Source organism: Egretta garzetta, unplaced genomic scaffold, assembly GCF_000687185.1.
Source record: "Egretta garzetta isolate BGI_Z169 unplaced genomic scaffold, ASM68718v1 scaffold404, whole genome shotgun sequence".
Classification (NCBI taxonomy): domain Eukaryota; kingdom Metazoa; phylum Chordata; class Aves; order Pelecaniformes; family Ardeidae; genus Egretta; species Egretta garzetta.
In genome coordinates, this window is record NW_009259323.1 from 1,429,243 (window position 1) to 1,455,282 (window position 26,040).

Consider the following 26,040-nt stretch of genomic DNA (forward strand, 5'->3'; position numbering starts at 1 on the left):
GGGGACAGGGCGCTTTTTCCCCCCCACAGCCCACCCCCAGCCACTGGGCTACCGCTCGGCTGCTGGGAGTGCAGAGGGTGCTGCAGAGCCCGCCCCGCCGACAGCTGGGGGTGCCTAGCTCCGGGCCTGCAGTACCAGACACAAAGGGATTTGCTCAAGCAAATAAAGGTGCCCAAGGGGTGAAACTCTGGAAGAAAAACTTTCCCAGAGTCAAGGCACCAAAGCAGCTCCCCATGGGTGTGAGAACACATGCTGTGATGTGGCTGCACCCACGATCCCTCCCTTCCACCAGCTGCCACTGCCAGGCCCAAATGGTGCCTCTGCCCTCTGCTGATGCCAGTTGGTGGAACCTCTGCCACTGGAATGCACAAAACTTCTGGCACAGAAACACGCAGGCAGTCAGAGCCCTGTCCCTGCTGCATCCGCTGCCCGGCTGCCGAGGGAATATTTATTTTCCTGGGAAGTCCCCATGGCGTGGGGAGACGAGCCAAACCCTGCTCACTCTCAGGAGCAGCAGAGGGCACTGCACTGTCCTGGGCTTTCATGCTCTTTACTCACCCCTTTTAATTTGTTATCGCCTTCCGCGCTGGCCTGGCCTCCAGGAGGAGGCTTTGTCTCTTGGCGTATCCTCATTTTCGTGCTCCAAGATAGCCGTGCCAGCACCAACCCTTGCCTCGCTTTCGAGTATAGACAGGGCCTTGCCCAGCTGAGGAGGCCTAACAGGAACAGCTTGTGCTAGAAATTACCTCTTTTAACTGAAATGTGTTACGTTTCTTCCCGCTGTGATAACATCCGTGGCATCTACTGTCAATGCACAGACCCGGAACAGCGTGATGATAACCATCCTGCCTCAGCTGCGTGGTCCCGCAGTTTAAACCTGGGCCCCTGCATCGCTTTTGTTGCTAGTTAATGCCCCGTCCAAATCCGGCTGATGACTCCGGCGGTGTCCGTGGATCATGCTCGTCTATCCCTGGGGTGCTCCAACTGTCCCAGCCACGCCAACTCCACAGCACCCGGGCTGGCAGCACTTTCTCCTCTGCTGACAACTCCTGGCCCGAGCGAGTGGAGCAGCCGAAAAGCAAGGCTATATTTAGGAATGATCGGCTGTACTTAGTCGGGGCTAGGGTGCACGCCGTATGGAGCGATTAAGTGACTCGGTCCCTTAGCCAGATGGCAGGAGACAATGGGGACAGGCACCCAGCTGCCATTCCTGAAGCGCCCATGCCATCACGTGCTTGCCACTTCCCATTTTAATGTCATGTTTCGCTGCAAGGGATGCACGGGGAAATGTGTTGTGGTGTCAGATTGTCCCTATTTCTCAATGAATCTTGCTGAAAAATAACACCCGTTGCCCCTCCTCCTTCCCCAGCACGTGCAGGCTGAAGGAGGGGCAGGAGTGGAGTAAGGTTAACGGAGGTGTCAACGCATATTAATGAGTCAAGAGCGGCATTTGGGAGGAGGCCTCTGGGAGATGCATTTCAATGAGACTCACATGTTGACGTTATCCACCTGGAAGGCTGCTAGGAAGATGTCAACGTGTCACATCACCCCTGTCCCAGTTCCCAGGCTGTAGAGGGTCTGGATTTTGGAGAGCAGGTGGAGGAAAAGGCCCATCCTAAGGGCATAACCCGGCCCAAGAAGCGAGCAGAGGTTGCCTGCTCCAGAAATAACTGCTTGCCAAAGCATCTCCTGCCCTCCAGCATTCCCAGCAATCCAATGCATTCAGAGGAATGAGGGCTCCAGGAAGCTCCTGGAACATCGCTGCTCCGGAGTTTCACACTGCTGGGGGTCTGCTCAGACCCAGCCCAAGCTCCAGCTCTGTGCAGCTGGAGCAGAGAGGAGCGGGCTTCTCTGGGTGGGTGGTTACGCTATGGCCCTGTGAGGCTGCTCCTTGTGCCCTTTCTGTTTGGAAAGCTGTCCAGGAAAGAAGTGAGGGTCAGTTAAAAGACTGTGGGTGAGCTTCTGTGCAAGAGGAAGCATCAGTTGAAGGTTTTTAAATACAAAGCCATGGGGTTTTTGTCACCTGACTGTGCTAAAGCTCAGTACAAATAACTGTTTCATAGCAGGCATTCTTGGCTTTCAAGAGGCTCCCTTTAAAAAGGGTGCTGTGTCCCAGAGCAGTGCCAGTGCTGTGGCCGTGCAGGGACTGAGGACCTCTGCTGGAGTTCAGAAAAGAGAAAGTAATATACTACTCCAAAGTCTCAACGTTGGCTTCTCCTCTTGCTCTGGAAATACGCACATGTGAAGTTCTATTAAAAGAGCTAAACTCAGTTTCTGTCCTCTGCAGGTGGCAGCCTGGTTGTTCCCATTATCTTTAGTCAAACAAACTCCTGCAAAGGGAAAGGGGGATGTGAGAGATGGCTTGTGAAATAGTCCCTCAGGCCATCCTGATATATCACAGTGGATGCCAGGGTGACTGGACTGTAAGGAGTGTGATCTATTGCTCTGCAGGCTGGAATTACACTTAATGCCACGCTCTTGTTTGCAGTGTTGGTTAGCAGTTCCTCCATGCTACAGTTCTGCGGCAGCTTGAGCCAGTATGGTTTGGGGCTTCCATGACTCTAGGCGTGTCTTCCTCTGCCTGTGTGACCGAGCAGCAAGTCAGCACAGAGAGTTAATTTTGAAAAAAAAAAAAGATAGATTTTTCTGGTAGGTTACCTTTCAGCTGGCTCAGCTCTCTGAAGTGTCACACCATGTGGTTGTATGAGTGTGAATGTTTGCTTGAGAGAGGGTAGGAACGTGGTGAGAGGGACGCAGCTGTCACAGCTTAGGCTGGCACAGGTTGATAAAAACTTTTCACCTTTCCCATTTCTCTGGCTCACTGACAGTTCCCAGAGAGTGCATGTAGTTTGACTAAATTTTTTTTTTAATCCTTTGTGTAGATAGAATCCTCCTTACTAAGTTCTGATTTGGGACAGTGCTTGGGTGCATTTTCTTTCTCTTTAGAAGATAAGACGGTCTCACTGGAAGACAGTTCTTGCTTCCTCAGGCTATGCGTGCTGTCCTGGTCCTGCTGCTGCTGTGTAGATTCACATTGTTTTGGCAGACAGTTTATGGAACTGGTGCATTTTCTCTTCAGGAATATGTCTGTATCTCTTTGGCAGTAGTGGCAAAGTTCAGTGTGCCTTCTGAAATGCATCCCCAGATATCATGGGGAAGGTGGAATATAGTGAAGTGTCCTGCCAGACTGGATGCTGGAATAGGTGGACTTCTGGCTTGATTCAGTATGGCTGTTCTTTTGTTTTATTCATTCACGTGTAATGGGACCATCAGCCTTTGGTTTTACTCTGTTTTAATCATGTATCACTTTGGGGAAACATACACAGTTGGATTTAACCTGCAGAAAGGCAGAGGTGAGAATTTGCACGTATGAGGGTTGAGGTTCCTGCTCAGACGCTGTTGCTGTAGCTGTTCTGTGATGACTTTACAGAGTGAAATTTGTTTGTAGTTTTTCAGCCTGGGAATGGACTAACTCAGGCTGGGTTTAGTACGGGAAAAGAACAGAAACTTCTTGGCAGGAAAAAGATGAGGGAGGGCAAAAAGGACAGCAGCTGTGGTGGGAATCAGCCTGCTTTATGATTAGGGCAGTTTAAAACCCTTGCTTTTCACTGGCAAACAGAAAATGATGATAGAAATACTGTTGAAACCGTTTAAATGCCAGGGGAAATTCTCATAAAAACTTGTTTTCATTTTTAACAAATACTGTCAAAAGTTTTGGTTGGTGTGTAGGGGGTATGCAGTTAATCTATCTGCCCAAGAGGGGCAGAGTGCTATGGTATATTCCCTCTGCTCCCATTTTCTTCCCTGCTCACTCTCTCAAATCCTGTTGGCAGGGTTTGGCAGGATGCATGCCCCGTCACGTGTGACCACAGAGCTCTGACTTCTAGTCTTGCTTTATGTTAACATGCAGTTACAAAGGTTTGCAAGAGGTTTTATTTGTTTTACTTGCTTTAGTCTATTTGTATCAAGGTGCATTAGATGAAGGCATATTAGACAGAGTTTTAAAGAATGTGGAATCACTCAGATCGGTTCAATTTGATTTTGTGGACTTAGAGTAAGTTTAATAGGTGTGTGGTTTATGATTTAAGACAGACTGAATAAACAAAAGATGTCTCTTCAGCTGAGGAATGGACCTGCCTGGTTTTTTTGGTTTCACTATTCCTTGTTATTTTTAGAGCTGCAAGGCTCTGCTTGCATCTTTCTTTTAATTTGTAAACTAAAATAGAAAACTTCTTGAGTTGTCTTAGCTTTATTGATTTCTCAGTTTTGAACTGATTGAGTTTGGATAAAGGAAATTAATGTGGAGCTGCTGCTAAATGCTGATGTAGCATTTTTATGCCTGTTAAGATAGTACTACAGCTCTTAGAGTTCTGGTAGTTCTCTGGTGTTTTGGCAGACCCATACTGATAATGTCCTATTTGTATGTAGTGTCGTTCTAATAGAGAATTTTAAATGGGAAATTAAAAGAAATGTCTTTAAACTTTTTTTTTTAATCTACTTAGTTAATATAAACCCCATAAACTCATTGTTGCTTCATAATTACTTTACAGCTGTCCTACTCCACTATACAATTGAGGGAAATACAGCTGTTGCAGACTGCCAGGGTGTAACCTCTGTGAATTCCGGAAGAATCTGTGTTTTCGAGGAAGGTGGTGTTTGCTGTTCTTGAACCGCTTCAAGCGCTTTGTAAAGGGAAGATTTGCTGGGTGTGCAGTCTGTCCTTTCCCTGTAGTAATTCAGCTGAAGTTAAGAATTAACCAACCTGAAAGGCAGAAGTGTCCTTGCTGGGGTGTGTCACAGGGCTTCCTTGCAATCCTCCCCCTTGGTGCTCTGCAAGCCCCTCTGTGGATAAGAGGGTAATTTCTTCTGGCTTTGAGATTACTTGGGGGAGGAAGGCGTTGAGGGTTTTGAATAAAGTAGACGTGCATAAACCCCACTGAAGCAGTTTGCGTTGGTTGTTGCATTTCTCACATCCATGAGTATGAGCAAGTTTGACACAGTGAGGAGCAATGTTAAGGCCTAGTCTTGCTTGGTGAAGTGTTCTGTGTATTGTCCCAAAGCTGTTGTCTTTCCCTTTGTAGGAACAGAATGAACTTTAAAACCATCCTTTTCACCCTCCAAAGAAGGGTGAAGCAAAAACGAGACATTTGCTATGTGTGCAATGTAAAGGAGAGTACAAATGGTTCTGCGCTGTTGCATTAGTTATAGGAGGCTGAAGTCGCACCTCTGCATACTGGTACTTCGCATTCACTTCGATTCAAATGTGTGCTTGTATATATACACACATGTGCAACAACTCAAGTAGCTGTATTTGGAATTAAAAATTACCAAGCATTCTGATTGTCTGAAACAAAGTGTCATCCATCTGGAAACTCAGCTAGCTCTTAATGTTTATTATGGGGGCAGCATTTTGCTTTAAACCCTACCATTCCATGCTTGTGTTTTATACGTATGTACATGTTGTCCATAGTTGATGTTAACTGTTGACCAGATGGATCAGGAGACCTGGCTGAGTGCTCTCAGGTGCTTCTTTGCATGTACCCTGCAATTCAGTTTATAATGATAGAGTGACTTCACTGGCTTCCACAGGCTGGCTCTGAAGGTCCCTGGCCTCTCCCAGAGCTGAGGATGTCTGACCTCCTGGCAGAGTGTGCATGGAGCTCCCTCAGGTTGGAGCAGCTCCTCATCCTGTGGCCCTCTGAAGCTCCTCCATGAAAGAGGAATAAGCCAGTAGACAAAAGCAAGTGTGTCCATCTTCTGGACTATTTCTGCTGTGCTGCAGCTGATAGGTTCTTCCAGGTTATCCTTATGCCTTGAAAATAAATTCCAGTTCAGTGGATATAAAAGTATGTGAACACTTGTTTTGGTAAATAGGAGTTTATTGTCCACTGGCATGTTGACTATTGTTCAGCCAGCTTTTGGTTTTTTTTTTTCTCTAATCAGATCTACAAAAAAGCAATGGTCAGTTCCTAAAATAGTCACATTAGCTATTTGCTAATATCTATCTGGAGTGTCCCTGTATCCTTGAAGATTTTTTGACTCAGACTTGTTAGAGTCATAGCTTCTTAATATGGATAGGTAAGGGCCCAAATCACTATCAGGAGACTTTTCTTTAATTTGACAAAGAAACCCTTTATCTGGGAAGGATATCTGGTGGGAATGCTTTACACAGGTTTGCTTTTGAATTTTGGTAATGATAATTTCAAGATGATGATTTGAGAAGACACTCAAAATATTTCCCCATCTTTGCTGACTGAGGCATAACTGACTTGATGCCATAAAGCAAAAGGAAATGTAAAGCTTAAATTCAGCATCTTGGTCTGCCCAACCTTCGGCCTGGGCAGGTTTGTGGATAAGGGAAGCTCAGTCTGGGTCTCTCCGCTGCACAGAGCCATTGACCTCAGTCTGTGAAGAAAGAAGGCTGCTTTCTGTTGACCATGCTGAGAAAGCCCATAGTGTTTACTCCTAAATTCATGTGCCTGAAATTACGCAATTCCCTGTTAAACTTCTGACATGAAAAATGAATTGAGTGTTCCAAATCAAATCAGAATAGTGATGTCATTGCTGTCATTGTTGGGACTTAAATTAAGTCCAGTTAATCCTTAGTGATGTTGTAGGTGCTGCTTTCTATTAAGTTGGGATTATTTTGGTGTCTTGGAAGTTGCTGCCCTGCAAGGGGAGGGAGGGTCTGGCTGTTCAAATCCAGAGTAGCTGGGGGTGGGTGGAAACTGCTGGACTCTTGCCATTACCTCATATGCCCCCAAATGCATTAATGTGGTGTTAGCGATGTGCTTAGTCCTGGCAGCAGGGAGATGTTCTGTGTCCCAGCTGCTGACAAACTAGCTGGGTTCCCTTAAAGCAGGGGGGGAAATAATGACCAGGAGCTGAACAATGGTTGTTCAGGGGCTGTAGTGAAGAGTCTAGCATGGAAACCTGAGGAGCATAGATGGCTTTTGTCCATCAGTCTTTCTTTTAATAGAATCTTTTAGCTTTAAATCCCATTAGTCCTTGAATGGTATAACTGCATCAAGAAGGCCCTAGGAGAGGGCCTGATGAGGAGGGAGGAAGGCAGCTGGGCATGGCAGGGTGTTGTGGACAGGAGGATGGTGAAGTGCTGGATGTGGAAGATGAGACCAGTGGCAGTGCATAGGAGCAGGATGATGGTGCAAGTGTGAGGTCACCAGGTGTCTTGTTTTTCAGGTGGGATAAAACTTATTGATGAATGGTCAACCATGGTGAGGACCCACCATTGCAATGTAGTGACATATACTTAGCCCTGGTTAAAGTTACATTAACAGCCCCTTCTCCCAAACAAGGTGTAGTGCCCTGACTAAGTATGGAAGTGCAAGGTTTATTTTCTTCATTTGAAACTTTATAGAGTGTAGATGTCTCCCTCAGAAGTGCGGGAGAGTTTGTCTTTTGGTGAAACTCCATCTGCCCCATGCAATGCCAGTCAAATTACCTGAAGATATTGCTGCTACTCTTTCCTGCTCCTTGCCAGTTTGTTCTGGAAAGCTGCTTTGCTGAAAGATTATTCCTTGCAGCACTGCATAATTTTCCAGGCAGTCCTCGGAAAAGGCTGTTCCTGGGCTGCTGGTATTACTTGTTCCAGCAAGTTTTTTCTGCTCTATCTAATCCTGAACAGCTTTTGTTGTATATGCCTGCCTGTATTGGCAAACTTGTAAATGGCCTCAGTCTTTGCTTTTTAGAGAGCTAGGATTTTCTTCTTTTGGGATCTCATTGAAAAATTACAGAAAGAAAAATGTTCTTCCTAAGATACAGCTCCCCATCTGCCGAGCTTGATGTCTGCGCTCACGTGTGCTTTCTGGGAGGGGATTGCTGGGGAAATGTTTTAGCTCCCTGGCTCTGGAGTACTTGTTTACTTGCTGGAGCATAACTTTGCAAAATCTCTGCAAAGACGACTTTTTTTCCTGAAGCCTTCAGAGCCAAGTGGCTTGGGTGAGTACTGAGACAGGCACTGACAAATGCAGCAGGCGGAGCGTTCTGCCCTTGCAGCCTCCCAAGAATGCCATGGCAAATGATAATTTGGCACGATTATAGGCCTGGCTTTGGAACATGGCCCTGTGCTGGGCTGCAACCATGTTCTTTGTATGCCTCCGAGGCAGTGAGAGTGTATTACAAGCAGCTGCAGTGATTGCATATCTTTCCGCTCCTGCCCACCCCACCCTAGTCGCTCATTCTTGAGAGACTTCTTGTTAAGAAATCTGGTGCTTCTGTGGTTTGTATTAGAAGCTTCATGTTTCCTGGGAGAATGGCCCTGGTACTAGGGAGCAGTGATTGAAAATCCAGGCAAATGAGGCAAGCACAAAATTTCAAGGATAGCTACTGTTTCTTGTGTCTTTCTCAGCATAGCTTGTGCTTGGCCTGGAGTGTTCTGCTAGCACAGTTCATGTACCACTGCTGCATGGATGAGCTCCTTGAGGCAGGGCACAAGAGCCTCCTGCTCCTGTCACGTTGGTTCTTAGAAGAAAGTACATCACAGGGGGTGAGTTTAAGCTTGGTTTTAGTGTGAGGAACCTTGAAGTCTGAACAAACCATCCTGAATATTCTGACCTGCTCAGAGTGAAACTTCAGTTTTATGGTAGATAATCTTGGCCTTACCTACAAAGCTCTATTGTCTCCTGGAAAGGCTGTCATTGGCATTCTGTCTTCTGTATGACCTACTTGTGTGTTTTCCATAGTATCTTGGTGTCTGTGGCAGTCATCCAGAAGGCTGACCGGGCAGGATGATTGCTTAGTTGTGCTGCCAGCTCCTAGGGCTAATTCCCTATCTTGAGACCAAAGAACTGTTCGCTGCTGGGCAGGGGTCCAATGCAGCACTGATGCTGGTGTGGGGACAGGCCTGGTACGATGGCGAGGAGTGTTCCTGTCCTTTAAATAAGGGCTAGGAGATTTTATCAAAGAAGATTTAATGCTGTGGTAACTGGGATTTAGGAAATAGTTGGTCTATACTGCTAGACACACTTCTATGTCTGGTCTGTATACACTAGCTTGTACACACAGTGGTTGGGACCTAGTGAATGGCCCGCCCTTCAGTGTACAATAAATGTCTGTAGCCAAACTTTAATTTTTTGCATGATCTCTGTCATTAATTTCAGAATGGTTTTGTCTGAATGTGATTTACAGGAAACATCTTTGATCTGTGATGGATTAAAGACACAAACTGGCTTTTTTTTCACCACAATATTTAATGTACAGCCATAACAACCTCTGTAAGATATCTGAATAAACAGCAGTAACCACCCCTAACTAGCTGTTGAAGAGGTCCCTGAGGATTTGAAGGATTCCTGCCTGTGCCTCTTCCTTCAGGTCATGTTTTCTTATGGTCAAAGATGTTGCAGAGCCAAGACCTTCTGTGGACTGCAGGTGCTCAGACCAGCTGGGATCTTCCTGCACTGCTGAAGCTGAGCATCTAAAAAGTTAATGTCATCTGTATGTTCCTGGTTTGAGTTGCTTAACATCGAGAAAGGAAATACATCAGAGTTGCCTGGGTGACTGAACTGTCATTTCCTCTCCTGTCAGGTTTGACTTGGAGTTCTATGATTATTTTAGCATAACTGATTTGTTCCTCATTTTCTCAATAAGATTTGAGGGTGTCCTCCAAATGTTAGGTCATTCTAGCAGATGCTTTCTTGTGCTGGGGAGCATGCAGTATGCAAGTGTGAATCTGTTGTGCTGTCTCGCAGCACCCAGGCTGGTCGGTGCGTCGGTTCAGTTGTATTTTGGGGCTCTCTGGACTTGAGTCTCCAGTGCGCAGGCGAGCTCAGTCATGCAGGTGTGTTACGGCTCTGGGTGCTGCTGCTGCTGCGGTGGTGAGCTGCCTCGCAAGGTCTGCAGGAGAGGTGTGAAAGTGATAATTTAGGCATTGCAGTTTTGACAGCAGTTAACCTTAATATAAGAAGTGTTCAGGTTTTTTCCTCTGCCTCCAACCACACATTCTATTCTCTTCCTTAGTTTTTGGTGTTCGACCCCCACGGCAAGCTAGTTCAAAAAACAGGCAGGAATAAAAGAGGCAGGAAAAGTAATTTTCAAGGAAGGTTATGGCTGCTTTTCGGTTGGATTAGCTCTCTGAATCAGCTCATAGGGTCACAGATGCTTGTGTTATGGGAGGAGGAGAGTTTGAAGATGAGGAAGGAAGGAGTGGTACAGCAATTATCTCTTTCTACAGATATTGGCTATTATGTCAGTAATGTGTAAAAGCACTTTGAGACTATTTCATAAAAGGTACCAGGCTTCACATATGTCTGTGTTCATGTGAATCCTAGTCTTATGCCAAGATGTTTTATTTCAAGCTGCTTTTCAGCCAAAAAAAACCTAAAAAACTAGTTATTAAAATGTCACTTACCTTACCCGAAGTGGTGCTAATTTTCTTGAGGTTTCAGCGTTACTGAGATGCTTGCACCAGTGCAGAAACACTTGTACCAGTGCAGTGTGATTTTGCTGACACAGAAATTAAAATCTGGCTATAGCCACGCATAAGAAGAAAACAGAATATAATTAGTTGTGAAATTTTGAAATCCTGAACCTGTTGGTTTAAAGTTCCATTTTAGTAAATGGAGCTGAAAAACAGGTGGTTATGAGACTCCGAATGTGTACTGTGTGTACAAGCTATTGGGTCATTCCTGATGGGACTGGGTGTCGTCATGAGTTCACAGATTACTTTCAGGAGAGTAAGTGAACAACCAGTGACAGCCTAGTGGTTCTCATTGCTGCAGCATTCAAAGTCATGCACATTTACCTGGGAGAAAGGGGGCGATTCTTTGGAAATGAGCGCAGCAGCCTTCCAGGAGACAGGGTACCAGTCTGAAGTACTTTTTTTGAGATTTGAAGGAAAAGCTTTATTTAGAGAAGTTACCAGGCAGGAGTGTTGTATAGCTATTACTGTGAACAACCCTATTAAACAACTCTATTAATAAAACTGTGTAAGAGCATTGACTGACACGTGCTCCATCAGGCCCTGGCTCCACAGTAACCCTTGGGGTACGCTTCTGAGTAAGAGCATATGTATCCTTTGATACTGATCACAACAAGCAGCCAGTCTTCTCCGAGTCCTCAACAGCCAAAGGTAATGAAAGCTAATGCAAAATCATTCTCACATTTCCTTCCTTCTTCATGAAAACCTTCTCGGTTTGCCTATATATTTTATCTATGTCTGCTTCATTTGAGGATAGTACTTTTGGTGAGGTGGCCAAAATTAGCAATGGTGAGGACTTGTCTGAGAGGAAAAGGGTGGGGAGAAGGAAAGCAGCAGGCAGGAAAGAACCGTATTCAGACATCGTGGGAAAGGATGACAAGGGCACAGTAACTTTCTTCAGAATTAAGAGAAAGCATGAAAGCTGAAGGCTGCTATATACTTTTTAGTTTATAGGAAAAAGATGTTGCTCTTGGACTGCTGTTATGCTACCAGTGTAACACCTTTTAATGAAGTGTAATTTGACCATCTGAACAAATTAAATGCAAATATCAAACAAATGCATGATACAGGCCTCAAGGGGAGTTTATGGAGGATCTGCTCAAATGGTGAGATTGCTTGCTGATTCTAAAACACTGGGGAGTTTATCAGTTGCAGGATGAAAATTCAGTTTGGTGGTGGTGTACAGATATGTCAGCTTGCAGTTTCCAACAAAGCTAAACCAAAAGGGAGTTGGGAGAGGCAAGGAATCTGTGCCTTGCCGAACGGAAAGATGGGAGAGGCTAAAACTGGCACGTACTGTGCGGGGGTGTACTATCTGCTGAACATCTTACCCCTATTAGGAATGTATACAGAGGAAAGCATACTGCCTCCTTGCAGAGTGAGGATGGCAGGCTCCAGGATTACTAGGGCTCTTGTTCCACAAATTTGTCTCTTGTTTCTCTGATTTTGGAATGAAGATGGTAGTGGGCGTACTGAACTACAAGTGTTCTGCCATTTCTCTTCACCTGGTCTATTTGATTCACTGCTGTGCTTGAATCTATCTGGAAGCCAGCCATATAAAAATTAAAAATTTCAGCCAGGCTTATGCTGGCTAATGGGGTTGGCAGAAGGGTGGGAGCAGCATTAGCTCAAATTCAGTTGGGCTCGTGTTGAAGTTGCAAGCTGTATTTGGGAATTTGCTTACTTGCAGTATGGTATGCTTAGTTTTTTCAGATTCTGTATGGTCTTGAAAAGTTCTTTTGTGTTAGTATTTTGGTAGTAGTTGTCATGGTAGTTTCACCCTTTGTGCTGCAGTGAGACATGGCACTGCTTGCTAGTGCTGTCAAGCACATTCAAGCAGAAATAGCATTTTTTTATGGGTATGTCTGTCTTTAAGACAAGAGTAAATGGCCTCGAGTTGTGCTAGGCGAAGTTTACATTGGATATTAGGAAAAATGTCTTCACTGAAAGGGTTGTCAAGCATTGGAATGGGCTGCCCAAGGAAGTGGTTGAGTCGCCATCCCTGGAGATATTTAAAAGACTGGTAGATAGGTGCTTAGGGACAGGGTTTAGTAGTGGACTTGGCAGCATTAGGTTGATGGTTGGGCTTGATGATCTTAAAGGTCTTTTCCAACTTAAACAATTCTATGATTCTGTGATTCTCTGGACACTGCCTGAATGCGTTCATGCTTGTGAGATTTCTAGGTGGGAGGAGTATCAACTGTCAGGTCCTCATATCTTGTAAATTCTTTCTTTATTTTTTTTTTTTTTTTTAGAACTCTATTAGACATAACCTGTCCCTGCACAGCAAGTTCATTAAAGTCCATAATGAAGCCACAGGGAAGAGCTCTTGGTGGATGCTCAATCCTGAGGGTGGTAAAAGTGGAAAAGCACCAAGAAGAAGAGCTGCCTCCATGGACAACAGCAGCAAACTCGCAAAAGTCAGAGGTAAAGCATCCAAAAAGAAGCCTCCTCTCCAGTCTGCTCCAGAATCCACTGCTGACAGTCCTCGCTTTGTGCTAGGCGAAGTTTACATTGGATATTAGGAAAAATGTCTTCACTGAAAGGGTTGTCAAGCATTGGAATGGGCTGCCCAAGGAAGTGGTTGAGTCGCCATCCCTGGAGATATTTAAAAGACTGGTAGATAGGTGCTTAGGGACAGGGTTTAGTAGTGGACTTGGCAGCATTAGGTTGATGGTTGGGCTTGATGATCTTAAAGGTCTTTTCCAACTTAAACAATTCTATGATTCTGTGATTCTCTGGACACTGCCTGAATGCGTTTATGCTTGTGAGATTTCTAGGTGGGAGGAGTATCAACTGTCAGGTCCCCAATTTTTTTAAATTTTTTTTTTATTTTTTTTTTTTTTTTAGAACTCTATTAGACATAACCTGTCCCTGCACAGCAAGTTCATTAAAGTCCATAATGAAGCCACAGGGAAGAGCTCTTGGTGGATGCTCAATCCTGAGGGTGGTAAAAGTGGAAAAGCACCAAGAAGAAGAGCTGCCTCCATGGACAACAGCAGCAAACTCGCAAAAGTCAGAGGTAAAGCATCCAAAAAGAAGCCTCCTCTCCAGTCTGCTCCAGAATCCACTGCTGACAGTCCTGGCTCCCAGTTCCCTAAGTGGCCTGGGAGCCCATCCTCAAGAAGCAATGAGGACTCTGATGTGTGGAACACCTTCCGGCCTCGAACGAGTTCCAATGCAAGCACCATTAGTGCCAGGCTTTCTCCTATCCTGACAGAGCAGGATGACCTCCACGATGAAGAGCTTCTTCCTTCTCTAGTGTACTCCAGTGCATCCAGCAATGTTCCACCAACTGTGACTGAGGAGCTTGAGCTCATCGATGGGTTAAATTTGATGTCTCCCAGCTCATCTGTGTTATCTACCCAGCAATCTGCCTCAAGTGGTCAGATCCAGAGAGATTCCAGCTTTTCCTTGCGGAGCCCAAATGCAGCTGGTCAGACCACTACTTTTGGCAATTCCCTGTTTAACCCTGTTGATATCTCACTGCAAAGTTCTGTCAGCCATTTCTCTGCCCCTCAGACCTTGGAAGCTCTTTTGACACCCAGCTCTCCACCTCCAAGGGATGTTTTGATGACTCAGGTGGATCCAGTTCTCCCGCAGACTGGTAACAGGATGAGCAGCCGAACTCTTCTGCTTCTAGGTGGACAAGCTTCCCAGAGTAAGATGAGCTCGGGCAATCCACGAGGAAAGCCTACAGAGCAGCAGGGAGAACCAGTTGGTGCCAGTGTTTTGCCATCAACGCTTCCCATAGTAACATCTCAAAACACTGCCAGCATCACCAGTTTGAAGGCTCCAGTGTCTGCAACATCTGCTCAGTCAGTCCAGCTGGGCAGTCCACTGCTTTCTTCTGCTAGCCCTGCTCCGTTAGGATTGAACCAGGACAGGCTACCCATTGACCTGGACATTGACATGTACATGGAGAACCTTGAATGTGATATGGATTACATAATCAACAGTGAACTCATGGATGGAGAAGGACTGGACTTTAATTTTGAACCCATTCTGTCTACTCCCAGCTATCCCAGCACCTCGCAGGCCTCCAACCATACCTGGGTACCAAGTTAACTTCAGGAGCACAAAAAGGTAGGTGTCGTTATGTAAAATGCTACAGCCCTATAGTGGGAACAGCCCTGTCTGGGACCCTGTGCCCAGCTTTGCAGCAGTTAAAGACACCTCTTTGGAAGCACAGGTGCTCTTTGAATAAAAAACTTCTGGGAGAGCCACATTCCCTTTTAGAAGGAGAAAAAGCTGTGTAAAGGTAGGTAGATTTAACTTACCAGGTAGCAAACTCCTTGATGGAGTAGAGCAGCAACCTAAATGAAACTCCTGTTGTGTCTCATTACCAAAGATGACTGCATTATAGGGTGTCGGTCTCTGCCATGCAATGCCTATAGCTCTGAAGCTGAGATGAGAGCATATGCTGATTCCATAAATAAAGACATGATTCTATATATACAGAACGGTTGAACTGAGCCAAGCACACGCTGTGTTTCTATCCAGGTTATTATTATCCTTGCAAAATTTTCTTATATGTGTAGCTGCAAAGCGTGCCTGTGTCATGGCTGCCTGCTTTGCCCTGTGTATAGTAGGACACAGTCACTCTCAGTTATCAGACTTTCTGCCCTTCTCTTACCTGGGATAGTGTCTGTAAAGTCTGGTAAGCTGGTTCATCAGCATTAATTACTGAATTCCTTAGGTACCCATTATTGGAATGGGAAATGGGAGTATGCACCGTGGATGGAAATGGAAGGAGGAAGGATGCATTAGTGCACACCAAAGATGCCTCTTCAGGGATCTTTCACATTTGCACAAAAATTTCTAGAGTCAGTTTGGCAAATGGTGTATATGAGAACAAGAGTTAAAAATCTCTTAATCTCTGAGGGTATGACACTGATTTGAAGCTCCCTAACCACTGAGGCAGTTGAAGAATTAGACAAATGGAGCTGAAGGCATGCTTCACGCTTGGAGCTCGGTTAGCTAATGGAAAATGGACAGTTTCTTTTATGGACTGGAGCATAGGCTGGGTAGTGGTTGGAAAGTGGAAGCCTTGCTGAGAATATTTCCTGTTTAGGAGGCAGATATGGTTGGTATTTGTTAGTGTTGCAAATTCAACCCCTAATACTGGCCAGCTGAGCAGGCAGAAGTAAGGGCAAATTGCAGATACTGCTTCAGTTGTGGGAAGCCCTTGAGCTTCAAAATGATGGAGACTGAGTGAAATTATCATGTACTTGAACATAATACTATTTCCTAGGCCCCTGAGTAACCTGGAGGTTGTTTGGACTAGGTGACCTCCGGAGGTGCGTTTCAACTTAAATTTTCTGGTGATTGCTGCTGCTGCTCATGCTGGAGACCAGACATTAAGTTAAATATTTTTCTGCTCTGCCCCAGTACAGCCATTCTAGACAAGTGTCTTGGGTCTAGAGAAAGTGAAATGCTGTCCCTTGAGCCAGTGGTACTTAAACCCTGTGAACATATTGATACACCACTATATATTGACTTCTCAAATACGTTTTAACTCCCTCTTATTCCAAGACCTGCTTAGGAGTTCATTTATTAGTAAGGTTCTTCTGTCTGTAATAATGGGTCTCTTTACTGTAGAGAGAGGGAGGATCAGTCAAGCTCTTCTGTTTAGTTATGGGGCTTTTTATAGTCTCGTGCATTTGTTAACTGTGCTCTTGCTGAATTAGGTGGCTGTCTTAAATTGAATATCCTAACTTCATGTGGAATATGGAAACTAAGTTTTTATCTCAGTTGGCAGAACATTGGCATCCTTCGTCCATGTTGGGACTGTTTGCAAGTTAGTGACAGAGGCTGTGGTCTTCTGAGCAGTGTTTCCACGGGTTATTGTTCTGAGCTGTTGTGTTTGAGGGGTTTTTTATGCCACGCTAGGGCAGGCCATCGTATTTGGGGAATTCATTGACTTTGCAGGGTTGAAATGTTTTTCACAGGAGCGTTTTCAAAACGTGCAAGCTGTACTGCAGTCCTGGGTACAGCAATTACCTGGGGTGGTTAGACAAGACCTCTGTCTACATAATATCAGGCATAGATATCTTTTAAGTGTGTAAAGCAGAGGAGCTGAGGGAATGTTTGTCAAAGGCTAGGGTCTAGTAGTGGTGAAAATGTGGCTATAATCAAATGTTTGAGGGAGAACATGAGCTCTTGACAGCATGGTTATGTTCTTGTTCCATATTAATATTCCATACTTAGCATGTGAATTGCTTAATCAAAACAAAGGAGCTATCTGATGTTAAAAACTTTGGATTTCCTTTGTTCCATGCATGAAGCCAAAGTGATACTTTCTGTGAAATATGCTGGACACATGCTCACTAAGAAAGGATTGAGATCTGGAACAAGTTCTGAACCAGTATTGTGTTTCAGCAGAAAGCATAGCTCCTACATGCCTCTCGGTGAACAGTTCTTGACAGCAGTACTGCACTTGGAGGAGAAGTGATGCCCCGTTCAGCATGCTCTTTCAAGCCTTTTATCCTGTCCTTAGGTTACGTTTGCTTTTTCTGAGCTTTGCAAAGCTTTTCAGTTTTGCCTGTATCCTGGAATCCATGGAGTGGGATGAAGGGGAGCTTTTTACCCAAAGGAGAGCAAGAAAGTATTGTGTAAAACGCTGCCAACACAGAGAGGTGCATCAGGTCCCTAAGAAAGGGGGAACAGAGCACACGTGGAGAAAAACAGGAGTGTTCCTGGAGGCCAGGAAGGACCTTGGGAAAAGAAGGCAGAATGTTTTCTCAAATTTACAAGTTCCAAAACCAAGTGAGCTGCAGACATCAGTGTCTGCAAGGAGATCCAAGACTCTGTCATATCTCCCTTCTCTGAATCTGTTACTGCAGTGAGTTATTAGAGTCCCTGTCTGGCAGTCACTGTTCAGGGAAAGCATGGCTGCCACTACATATTGTTCCAGTGTACCAGGCTTTTTTCCTTTCATATCTTTTCTATGAATGTGTGTTTTTCCATGTTAAATTCACATTGGCAAAGCTACTTTTAAGTGATTGCTAATCTAAAGCTGTCCTTCTGAGTACTTACTGTGGGCTTAAACTGTAGCCTTCTGGATCAATTATAGGTGTAACACCAAGCAAAAACTGTTCATAAATAAATGTTGGTAATCACACTCTGTGATTTGAACAGCCAGAGTGAAACTGGAGCTGGGGAAGTATTTCTCTTTGTAGCTAGGAGAAGATCTTTAGGAAGAAGTACCTAGTCTTGCTGCAGCACTTGGGAAGACACAAGCTAGTTGATGTTATCCATGGTGCTCAAAGCTGGCACGACTTTATCCCCTTCTTGAAAGTTAAATGCTAAGGAGCTTGTCCACAGCTTCATGAGGAGTCTGTTTGAACCCTGTCTCTCTTTGCTAGGAGATCAGAGATCAGACATTTAAACTTTGCCTCTGCCCAGCAGCAGTGCAACAGCCACAAACCTAGCTATTAGCTGCAGAGGAAGAAAGTCAGTGTGTGAATACTTTCCTTGACTAGGAAAGACAAATTCTACAATTTCTGCTGCTGTTGTCTGGTAGCTACAGTTCACTTAATTGTATGCCTGCCATTCACTGGTTAAGGCACTGGATGTGCAAGCCATACAGAGTGACTTAAGGAAGCCTTAGTAGGTAATGGAAAAAGGGTAACCACAGCTGCAGTTCAGACTGTGGCATGCAGGTGCTCAATCACTGGCAACCACTCTTGCCTTCAGCACTTTATGCAAGTGTCCTCCATTCCAATTGTGGGAAGTGTGGGTGGCCACCTGGATGTCTCTGAGCAGCTCAGAGACTTTGGGCTTGCTCATCTATCTCTGCTATGTATTTCTGCAAGCCAGTAAGAGGAATACCTGCGAATGAAATTGCCTCCTTTGTACAGTGGTATAGTTTGTGCCTCATTGACGAGTGTAATGTCCATCCACTCTTCTGGTGGACAACAGTTAATGATTGTCACTTGTTCAGTTAGACTCACTATAGCTTCATAGCCTGGAGAACTCTTTATCCCTTGCCCAGCTTGATCTGGAATCATGGTTTTCTTGCTGTGCTCTATCTAATTCCCTTTGGTCCCAAAACTGTATTTTTGTCTACCAGAACATTAATAAATAAAACCCCTATCAACTTGCCGTTTCCCGAAGTAGTCTGTTGCTCTGGCTTCTGTTTTAAGTTACCATATTGTTTTGTTAAGGACTGATGCCCTCTTGTAGTTTCTTTCCCTTTCCACAAGGTTTTCATGCTCGCTATTACTGAATGCAACGGATTGGATGCCCTACATTGATCACTTTGAAAAGCAGAATAGCAAGATAATAGACCTACGGTGGAGGTCTTAAGTCTGCTTTGACCTATTACAAGGCTTGTTTGAACAAGTTGTGGCAGTTTGTTAAGGTGAGGCAGAAGACCTGAGAAGGGATCTTCAGACCTGTGGGAGAGTGAGATAACTAGAAATGTTTAATTATTTGCACATAGATACAGGAGTTTTTAAGTGGGTGAGCATAAATAGTTTTAGTGTGTGATCTCTAAAAATCCCTTTCTTAGTCTTTTCCCTACCAATTGATATTTGTGGTTGCTTAAGGTGAAGAGTAATTTTCCTCTTCCTTGTTGCTTTCCTGGATTGTCTCTGATGTTAGCCAAGTCCTTCTTTAAACCTCCTTATCTTGCAGAGCTTTGTTGGTGCCGTCAGCTTACAGGAGGATTGCTTACTTTTGACCTTTGTGCTTTTGTTTTGGCTTTCTGTCTCAATCATACTCTGAAGCTTGGAGCTGAGCAGTTGCATCATCCACTTGATTCTCCATTGATGAAGGTTTCTTGTGATCTGTGTTTGTTCCTTGCTGGAAGTCAGCATCCTTTGAGCAGCAAGGGGTGATTGATAGTAATTAACTCCTTATCTATGCATCCAGGATTCCCACTGAAGCGGAGATCTAACCATTCACTCTCTTTTTCTTCTTCCTAGTGTCCTTCAGGTTTTGAACATCGGGTTCTGACTTCACTTCCCACCCCTGGCAGAGAAAAGAATGGAGCACGTTGGATTCTGTTTCCCTGCACACCATGCCTTGGGCAGAAGGGGCTGCCCACTTGGGAAGAAGGGGCAACCTGCACCTGGCTGCAACAGGAAGAGTCTAAAAATAATAATCCTGTTATGTGCCACGGCTCTTCCTACAAACCTGACCCTGACTTGGACCATCTGGAGAAACCCTGGGCTTTATATGTCCAAAGAGGAGCCCTGGTAAAAACCTTGGCCAGAAGACTCTGTGCCAGGCAACAGTGTTTCCCCATGTGAAGAGTTGGGTTTGCTGGAGGAATCTCTCAATGGCTATCCTCTCTCTGCTATGGCAGGAAGTCTCCCAGTGCCTCGGACTGGCAGAGGGCTGGCTCTGCTCTCACTTGGCTTGCCCTCTGGGGCAAAGTAGTTGGATGTTTTCATTAAGCCACCAGATGTGCACTTGGTATCCCACAGACTCACAGGGGAATTGGAAGGAGCTTGTTGGTGGAAGCCCTGTGGGAAAGGGCGTGCTATTTCAGGGGTTGGTTTCAGTATGCCCATCTCTGGAGCATCCGTCGTCGTTCTGCAGCGAAGGGTGGTGGTCGTGGTGTTAAAAGGCTTCCTCTTGCCCACCTAAGTGAAACAAGAGGACCTTGAGTTTTTCAGTGCCAACTGAGCCCCACTGAATCAGAAGCATGTTTTGAGAAGTCCCTATGCTGTTTTTAGCACTTTTCTAGTACACCAGGCTGCTGTAAAATAAGCACAGGTGCTAATAGCTGTTTCTGGGACATAAAAACATCATTTTGGGTTTGTTTCTGATCTGTCTTGCTACAGCAGAGAAATGGAAAGCCTCAGTGTGGCCTTAACAGAGCCCTGGTTGCTTTTCAGAAGGGTATTTTCTATAGATGAAATATTTTTTTACTAATCTGGGAACTTTCTACAGTGAATATGAAGCCAATGTTAAGTGTGTCCCCATTAGGCGTATTAGGCATCTCTCCCTCTGAGAAGGTACCAGTGACAGACTTCTTTTTCAGAGCTGTATTAGGAACAAACGCATTTGATGTTTGATAACATATATGATTGAGGGGAAAGAATTGGCAGGTCCCCATGGTTTCAAACCACCCTGGGGAAGAGTTGTACATTATTGTAATCTATATGTAAAAGTAGCTGCAAATTACTTAGAAGCTTTTCTAAACCTTTTTAAATATATATTATATATTTTAATTGAAAATGAGATTATTGGATTAAAAAAAACAACAAAAAAACCCTACATTTGCTGCATCTGTCCCCTTGATACCAGATAACACTACAGTATGGGAGGGGACAGGCCTAAGGCATTTTGGGCCAAGAAGCTGAAAATGTTATTGGAAAAGTGGGAAGGGCACCACAGTGTAACTGGGGAATGGCTGCTCTCCCCAGTACAGGCAGAAGGTGCCTGTGTGGCATGGCATTCAGCCACAGCTACTCAGTCTTTCCTCAACTGGGCACTCCTGCCAAGCCAAGAGCACAATGTTAGGGAATGCTAATCATTAACAGCACGCTCATTCTCAGCTAATCCCTTAAGTAGCTGGACTGCAGCTGGTACGTAGGACATATTCCCTAGTCTGCCAAGAAGATGGTATGGACTGGACTGTGCTAGATCTGCTGATACTCTGAGTATCCCTTATAGTGGGCGCAATCAGTTGTGGTGGCTTGCTTTTTGGTTTCTGAGGGGTTTTGTTTCTGCTACTGCTGGGGAACTTAAACCCTGTGTACGCACACCCTTGGGGAGGTGCATAGGATCCTGCACTGTCTCTTTGTTCTTGCAGGACAGAAGCTAGGAGCCAGGAGGTTCGTTCAGAGCATTAGCTGGCGTGTTCCTGTCACCTTTTTGGTGTTTGCAGTGGTAGGATCTATGGGAGACATGGTGCTTTCATGGTGTTCTGGTGGGCTTGGTCTGGCAGAAAGTCTCTCCAGTCATTTCTGAAGGTAGTGGTGGATTCTGTTTAGAAGATTTGTATCATGCAGTGCAATGAGCCATACTCTTTTTCTACCTTGTCTGATCTGTTTTCATGGGTTTCATTTCATTCGACTGGGGATTGGAATAGGAGAAGTTTGTCTGGTTGCCTGCAACAAGGAGTCTTCAACAGTCTTATCTTTAGCATGCTCTGCCATCAGAGCCTTTGAATAGTTTGATAACCTTTACTTTGAAGGCTGTCTTCATGGCAGACCTCATGGTAATATGTTTCAAATTTACCTACAATTTGCATGTCTGGCCACACCTCATTGTAACAAACAAAAAGGCAGATCCTAAGCTGGGGTGGCAGGTCTTGCAGACTTGAGTCATTGGATGCACGTTCTCACCGCAGTTGGTTCATTACACAGATACCCTTTCCACAAACACCTGATGGCATGTGCCACACATAAGAATTGGCCATTCTGGGCTGCAGCTAATAGATATTGTGGAGTTTATGTTGTTTGGCACATAATATGCCACTTTGTCAGCTTGGGCCCTGAGGTGAAATGAATCCCATGATCTCCAGAGCAAGGTGACTGGGTGCCCGTGTTTCACAGCCACATATCAAAGGACAAGACACTGGTACTTGTGGTCATGTTATATGTGAGTATCTAGCTCACTTCTCATGAAAACAGAGCCCAAAGCAATAGGAAGGACAATATCTTGGAGATGCTTCAGACCTGCAAATCCATGGTGAGCTGTTTCTGGCTGGGTTGGTTTGTGGGGAAGAAGTGCTGTCTTTAGGCTGTTCCAAGGTATCCCCTAGGTGTGACAGCACTGGGGGGGACCTGGCCGGATCTCTAGCTGCAGAGAGCCTGGCCCTGAGCACTTGGGTAGCACCCTAGGGAGATCTGGCATACTCTCAGCTAGTACACATCCTCACCCTGAAGGTGAGGCTGAAGGAGCTGCAGCCCAGGTACACCGAGGCTCATTGTGGTTGGTGCTCTACAGTAGGAGTTCGTAAGAGATCCTGTCTTTTTATTAAGGAATAGAGCCCTTATCTTTTTTTTTTTTTTTTTTTTTTTTTTTTTTTTTTTTTTTTTTTTTTTTTTTTTTTTTTTTTTTTTTTTTTTTTTTTTTTTTTTTTAGTTTCCATACTCCCAGGCTAGACTCCTGTGGAGTTGCCTGTCTGGGGACAGCACTGGAGACAGGAGCACCTCTGGCTGGAGTCCTGCTGTACCAGTGTGCTGGCAGTGATGCCTCTGTCTTGCAGCAGTCCGTGCAGGTGCTCTCTTATCTCCTCAACACAACAGGAGTTGGCAGTGGCTGAAGAAGCCTGAGAGCACACTAGTGCTGAGGATGATGTTTGGAAGACTAACGGTGCTCTGGAAGTGCTCAATAAACCATGAATGTAATGTTGCAGGCTCAGGCAGGCAATTTAGCTTCTCATTTGTATGTGTAGCAGGATAGCTTGGATCATGGGCACAGAGGGCAGGGGTGCAGATAATTCGATAGTTCTCCAACCCCTTCTTAACTTCCTTTTCATAAACCTTGAGCTTTTCTAGCCTGGGATTTTTCCTCATAGCATATAGGAGACTTTAAAGTTCCTAAACTGCTTGCTGAAAGGCTCTACCTGGCAGGGGAATGCTCAATACTTGTCCATTTTTTTGTATTCTTGCCCAAAGTGTTTGCTACTGACTGCTGTTGGATTCAAGATAGTGTCTCGATGGATCTTCATTCTGCGTTAGCCCCACAGGCCATGTACTTGTGGGCTAGTTTTTGCTCTAATGAAGAATTGGACTGGGATTTCAAGAGCAGCTGTGAGCTAGGTGGGGAGGGAAAGGGCCAGTGACCTGGGGAGTAGTGCTCCTGAATAAGTGCCTGAGGGGAGTGGGCAGGTGACTCTTGGCATGAAGCCTTACATTGCAATGTGTGCATTTTCCTTGTCCTCATTGAGCTTGCATAACAAGTTTCTTCATCTCCAGAACATCAAATGCCATCTTTCACAGTGTGAAGCCACCATGTAGCTCTGGACCGCAAAGGATTTGGGTACCTAGGCCCATGGAGCCTAGTAGGAGGCAGACTTGTTGGTTTTATTTACACACGGGTTTAGCAAATTGCTTGAGTCTTCTTTATAACTTAAGCATATTTTACTATACTCCTAGCTTCCTGTGAGAGCTTGGAATATTGAAAGCTTCTTGTAGCCCTTAATTTTCCTTGTTGGTGTGTCTAAAAACCTGTCATCCCCTACCCTGTTCTGCTTTAAAAAGAGCAGTCGAATCATCCTGGTAACTGAGAGGAATGAAAGCAGTGGGAGTGTTCCAGAGCCCAGGTGTATTCATAAATGAGGCTCATACTAGAAGCAAGTAGTACTAATCAGCTTTTCCAAAGGAAATGCCTAGAAAGCTTTTATGTAGATCACCATTTGTTAATTTTCTTACTTAGTTGCTTATTTATAGCCACACTCAAATGCTTCAGGGCTAGCCTTGCTCCTGGAATGAGAAACCTGTGTCTGGTGCCATGGGTAGGAGTGCTTTGGGAGTGCTGTCCTGGACTGTCACCAAAATAATGGGCAAGTTTGGACCCATTATCAAAAAAACCACCTCAAATTAATCAATTTTGGGACATGAGCATGAACAGGGATAGCTTAGGGTTTGCCTCAGTTGCATGTCTAATGAAAAACATGTTCTAATTAATGTAAGGAAAAGCAAGCAAGGGGTGACTCCTGAGGCCTGAAAAATCTGTCCATGTGAAAGCTTGGTAGCATGTGGTAGCCCATCACCACAGTTGCTCACCCTTCAAGAAAGGGATCCCCTCTCTTCAGTAGCCTCCCCGCACCCTGGTGTGTCTGTAGTCAATAGAAAACAATCTCTGATGGAATCAAAATTGCATCTAATACTGTGGTGTAAAGCAGGGAGAAGAGGCAGCAGAAGCTGAAGGTGAAAGAGGTGTTGCATTTGTGGTTCTCTGGCTAAGGCAGCATTATGGTGTGTGGTAGAAGGGGATGTTTGCAGCTGGTGCTGTGGTGCTCAGTGTGGTGCTACTCTGTGGTGCTCCCCAAGGTGTCTTGAGAGGTTTGGCTATGTAGAGGATAGGTCACTTCTGAAAGGAGCCTACTTTATAAGGCAATGGGGATGGTTCTGTGAAATTATGCTTCCAGCACAGTGGAGCCTTCACCTGATGCAATCCCAGGAAGGGTTTCTGCATTGCTAGCACAGACGTCTGCTGCACACCGGGCAGGCACCACTAGCTGGCATAGTTTCCGCCCCATCCCCTCTGTACTCTTTCACCCGTTTCTCACAATAATTTTTTTTTACATAATAAATTTCTGCTTTTGTTTGCTCTCTGTAGCAGTGTAACTTCTGAACCATTACAGGCTCTTTGTTACCATCTGTGCTAGCAAGACTGTAGAATGTGCTAGACTAGGGGGGAATGTTTCACAAATAAAAACCTGTAATCCTCTGCTCTGTGTCTCATGCGGTTTGTTCTGTTTCCCTGGCCAAGGGCTGGTTTCTTTTTTTTCCTTGCTCTTGGCTTCTTTCTTTTGTCCTCCTCACCCGTTAGGGCACCCCTTGGTGAAATGCCCCTTAGCTGGCCAGAGGTGGAAGGGTTGCAGTGTGACAGCCTACAAAGGCTCCAGTGTGCTCTGCAGTGTGTAGAGCCCCTTGTTACAACGTGCTGGCAGTGTGTGGGGACCCATGGGCTTGCCAAGCCCTAAAACCAACCCTGGGGAGTTTTAACTTCTGCAGGACTAGTCTAGAGTCACCCTAGCCCCATCGTTCCTTGCCCTTCTAGACCTTAGTGCAGAAGATGACTGTTCATTTTATATAGCTGTATTCAAACATCTTTGAGTGTTGGCAACTCTACCGCTTATCTCTAGGACTAGAGAGATGGATTTGCTGTTATCTTTCAGCCACTCCATCTACAAGCAGATGCTGGTACTTAATTAGGACAGATGAGCATGTGAATGAGCTTTTTATGTTTGCCCCAATCCCCCATCAGAAAAAGGAAGGTTACTACAGCTGGAGAACACTTTTGGTATTAGAAGATAATGGCTTGGAGCGGCCCATCAAAGGGGACATCAATGTCAGAGTGGAAGCCAGGAGCTGGTTGTTCCTTGGGACTGCTCAGAGGTGGGTAAGAGGCCTTTCTGGGCAGGAAAAGGCTTCAGCAAGGTACCTTAAGGGGTCCTTGACATAAAAGGCAAGTGGGAACGCAGATACAGTCTGAGCAAGTTAAACAGCTTGCGTGGAACGTCCTGGAGCCCTTGAATCAAAATAGCATGTCATTCTAGCAGGTCTGCCTTCTTGCAGCTGGGGTGAGGTTGGAGAATCTGCTGTCCCCCTCTGCCCTGGGGGTGCTTTGGGCACCACAGCTTAGCAGAGGCCTTGCAGAAGACAAGACAGATTCAGAGCCTCGGTCACGTTGCTTCAGAGTGGAGGCAGGTAAGGAGATCAGAGAGAAATAGGAAAGGGAAGGGGTCTAGAGCACAAATTCCACTGTCCTGGTTAGACACAGGGAAAGCAAGTCAGGGATGTTTTTAAAACTACTGAGGATAAAGTCTCATTTGTGAAATTGAACAGGATGTGTACAGCCAGAAAACTTGCATTCAAAGCCTTGGATACTCAATATTCGATAATATCTGATAAAGAATATAATAGAAAAATAATAGTGTTAAAATAGTTAATGCAAATAACTGGAAGGGACGT

The 26,040-nt window shown here is 45.1% G+C and overlaps 1 protein-coding gene across 2 annotated transcripts; it reads left to right on the top strand.

Moving 5' to 3' along the window:
- Positions 1-10,953: 10,953 nt before the first annotated feature.
- Positions 10,954-20,694, top strand: FOXO4 (forkhead box O4). Of its 2 annotated transcripts, XM_035892139.1 has the most exons (4): positions 10,954-11,086; positions 12,691-12,922; positions 13,518-14,521; positions 19,366-20,694. In XM_035892139.1, exons 1-3 carry the CDS (start codon positions 11,024-11,026, stop codon positions 14,501-14,503), a joined length of 1,281 nt encoding a protein of 426 aa, XP_035748032.1. In that variant the 5' UTR covers positions 10,954-11,023; the 3' UTR covers positions 14,504-14,521; positions 19,366-20,694. The 2 variants fall into 2 exon arrangements, with proteins under 2 accessions (XP_035748032.1, XP_035748033.1); XM_035892140.1 differs by lacking the exons at positions 10,954-11,086; positions 12,691-12,922 and having other exon boundaries at positions 13,290-14,521.
- Positions 20,695-26,040: the final 5,346 nt, after the last annotated feature.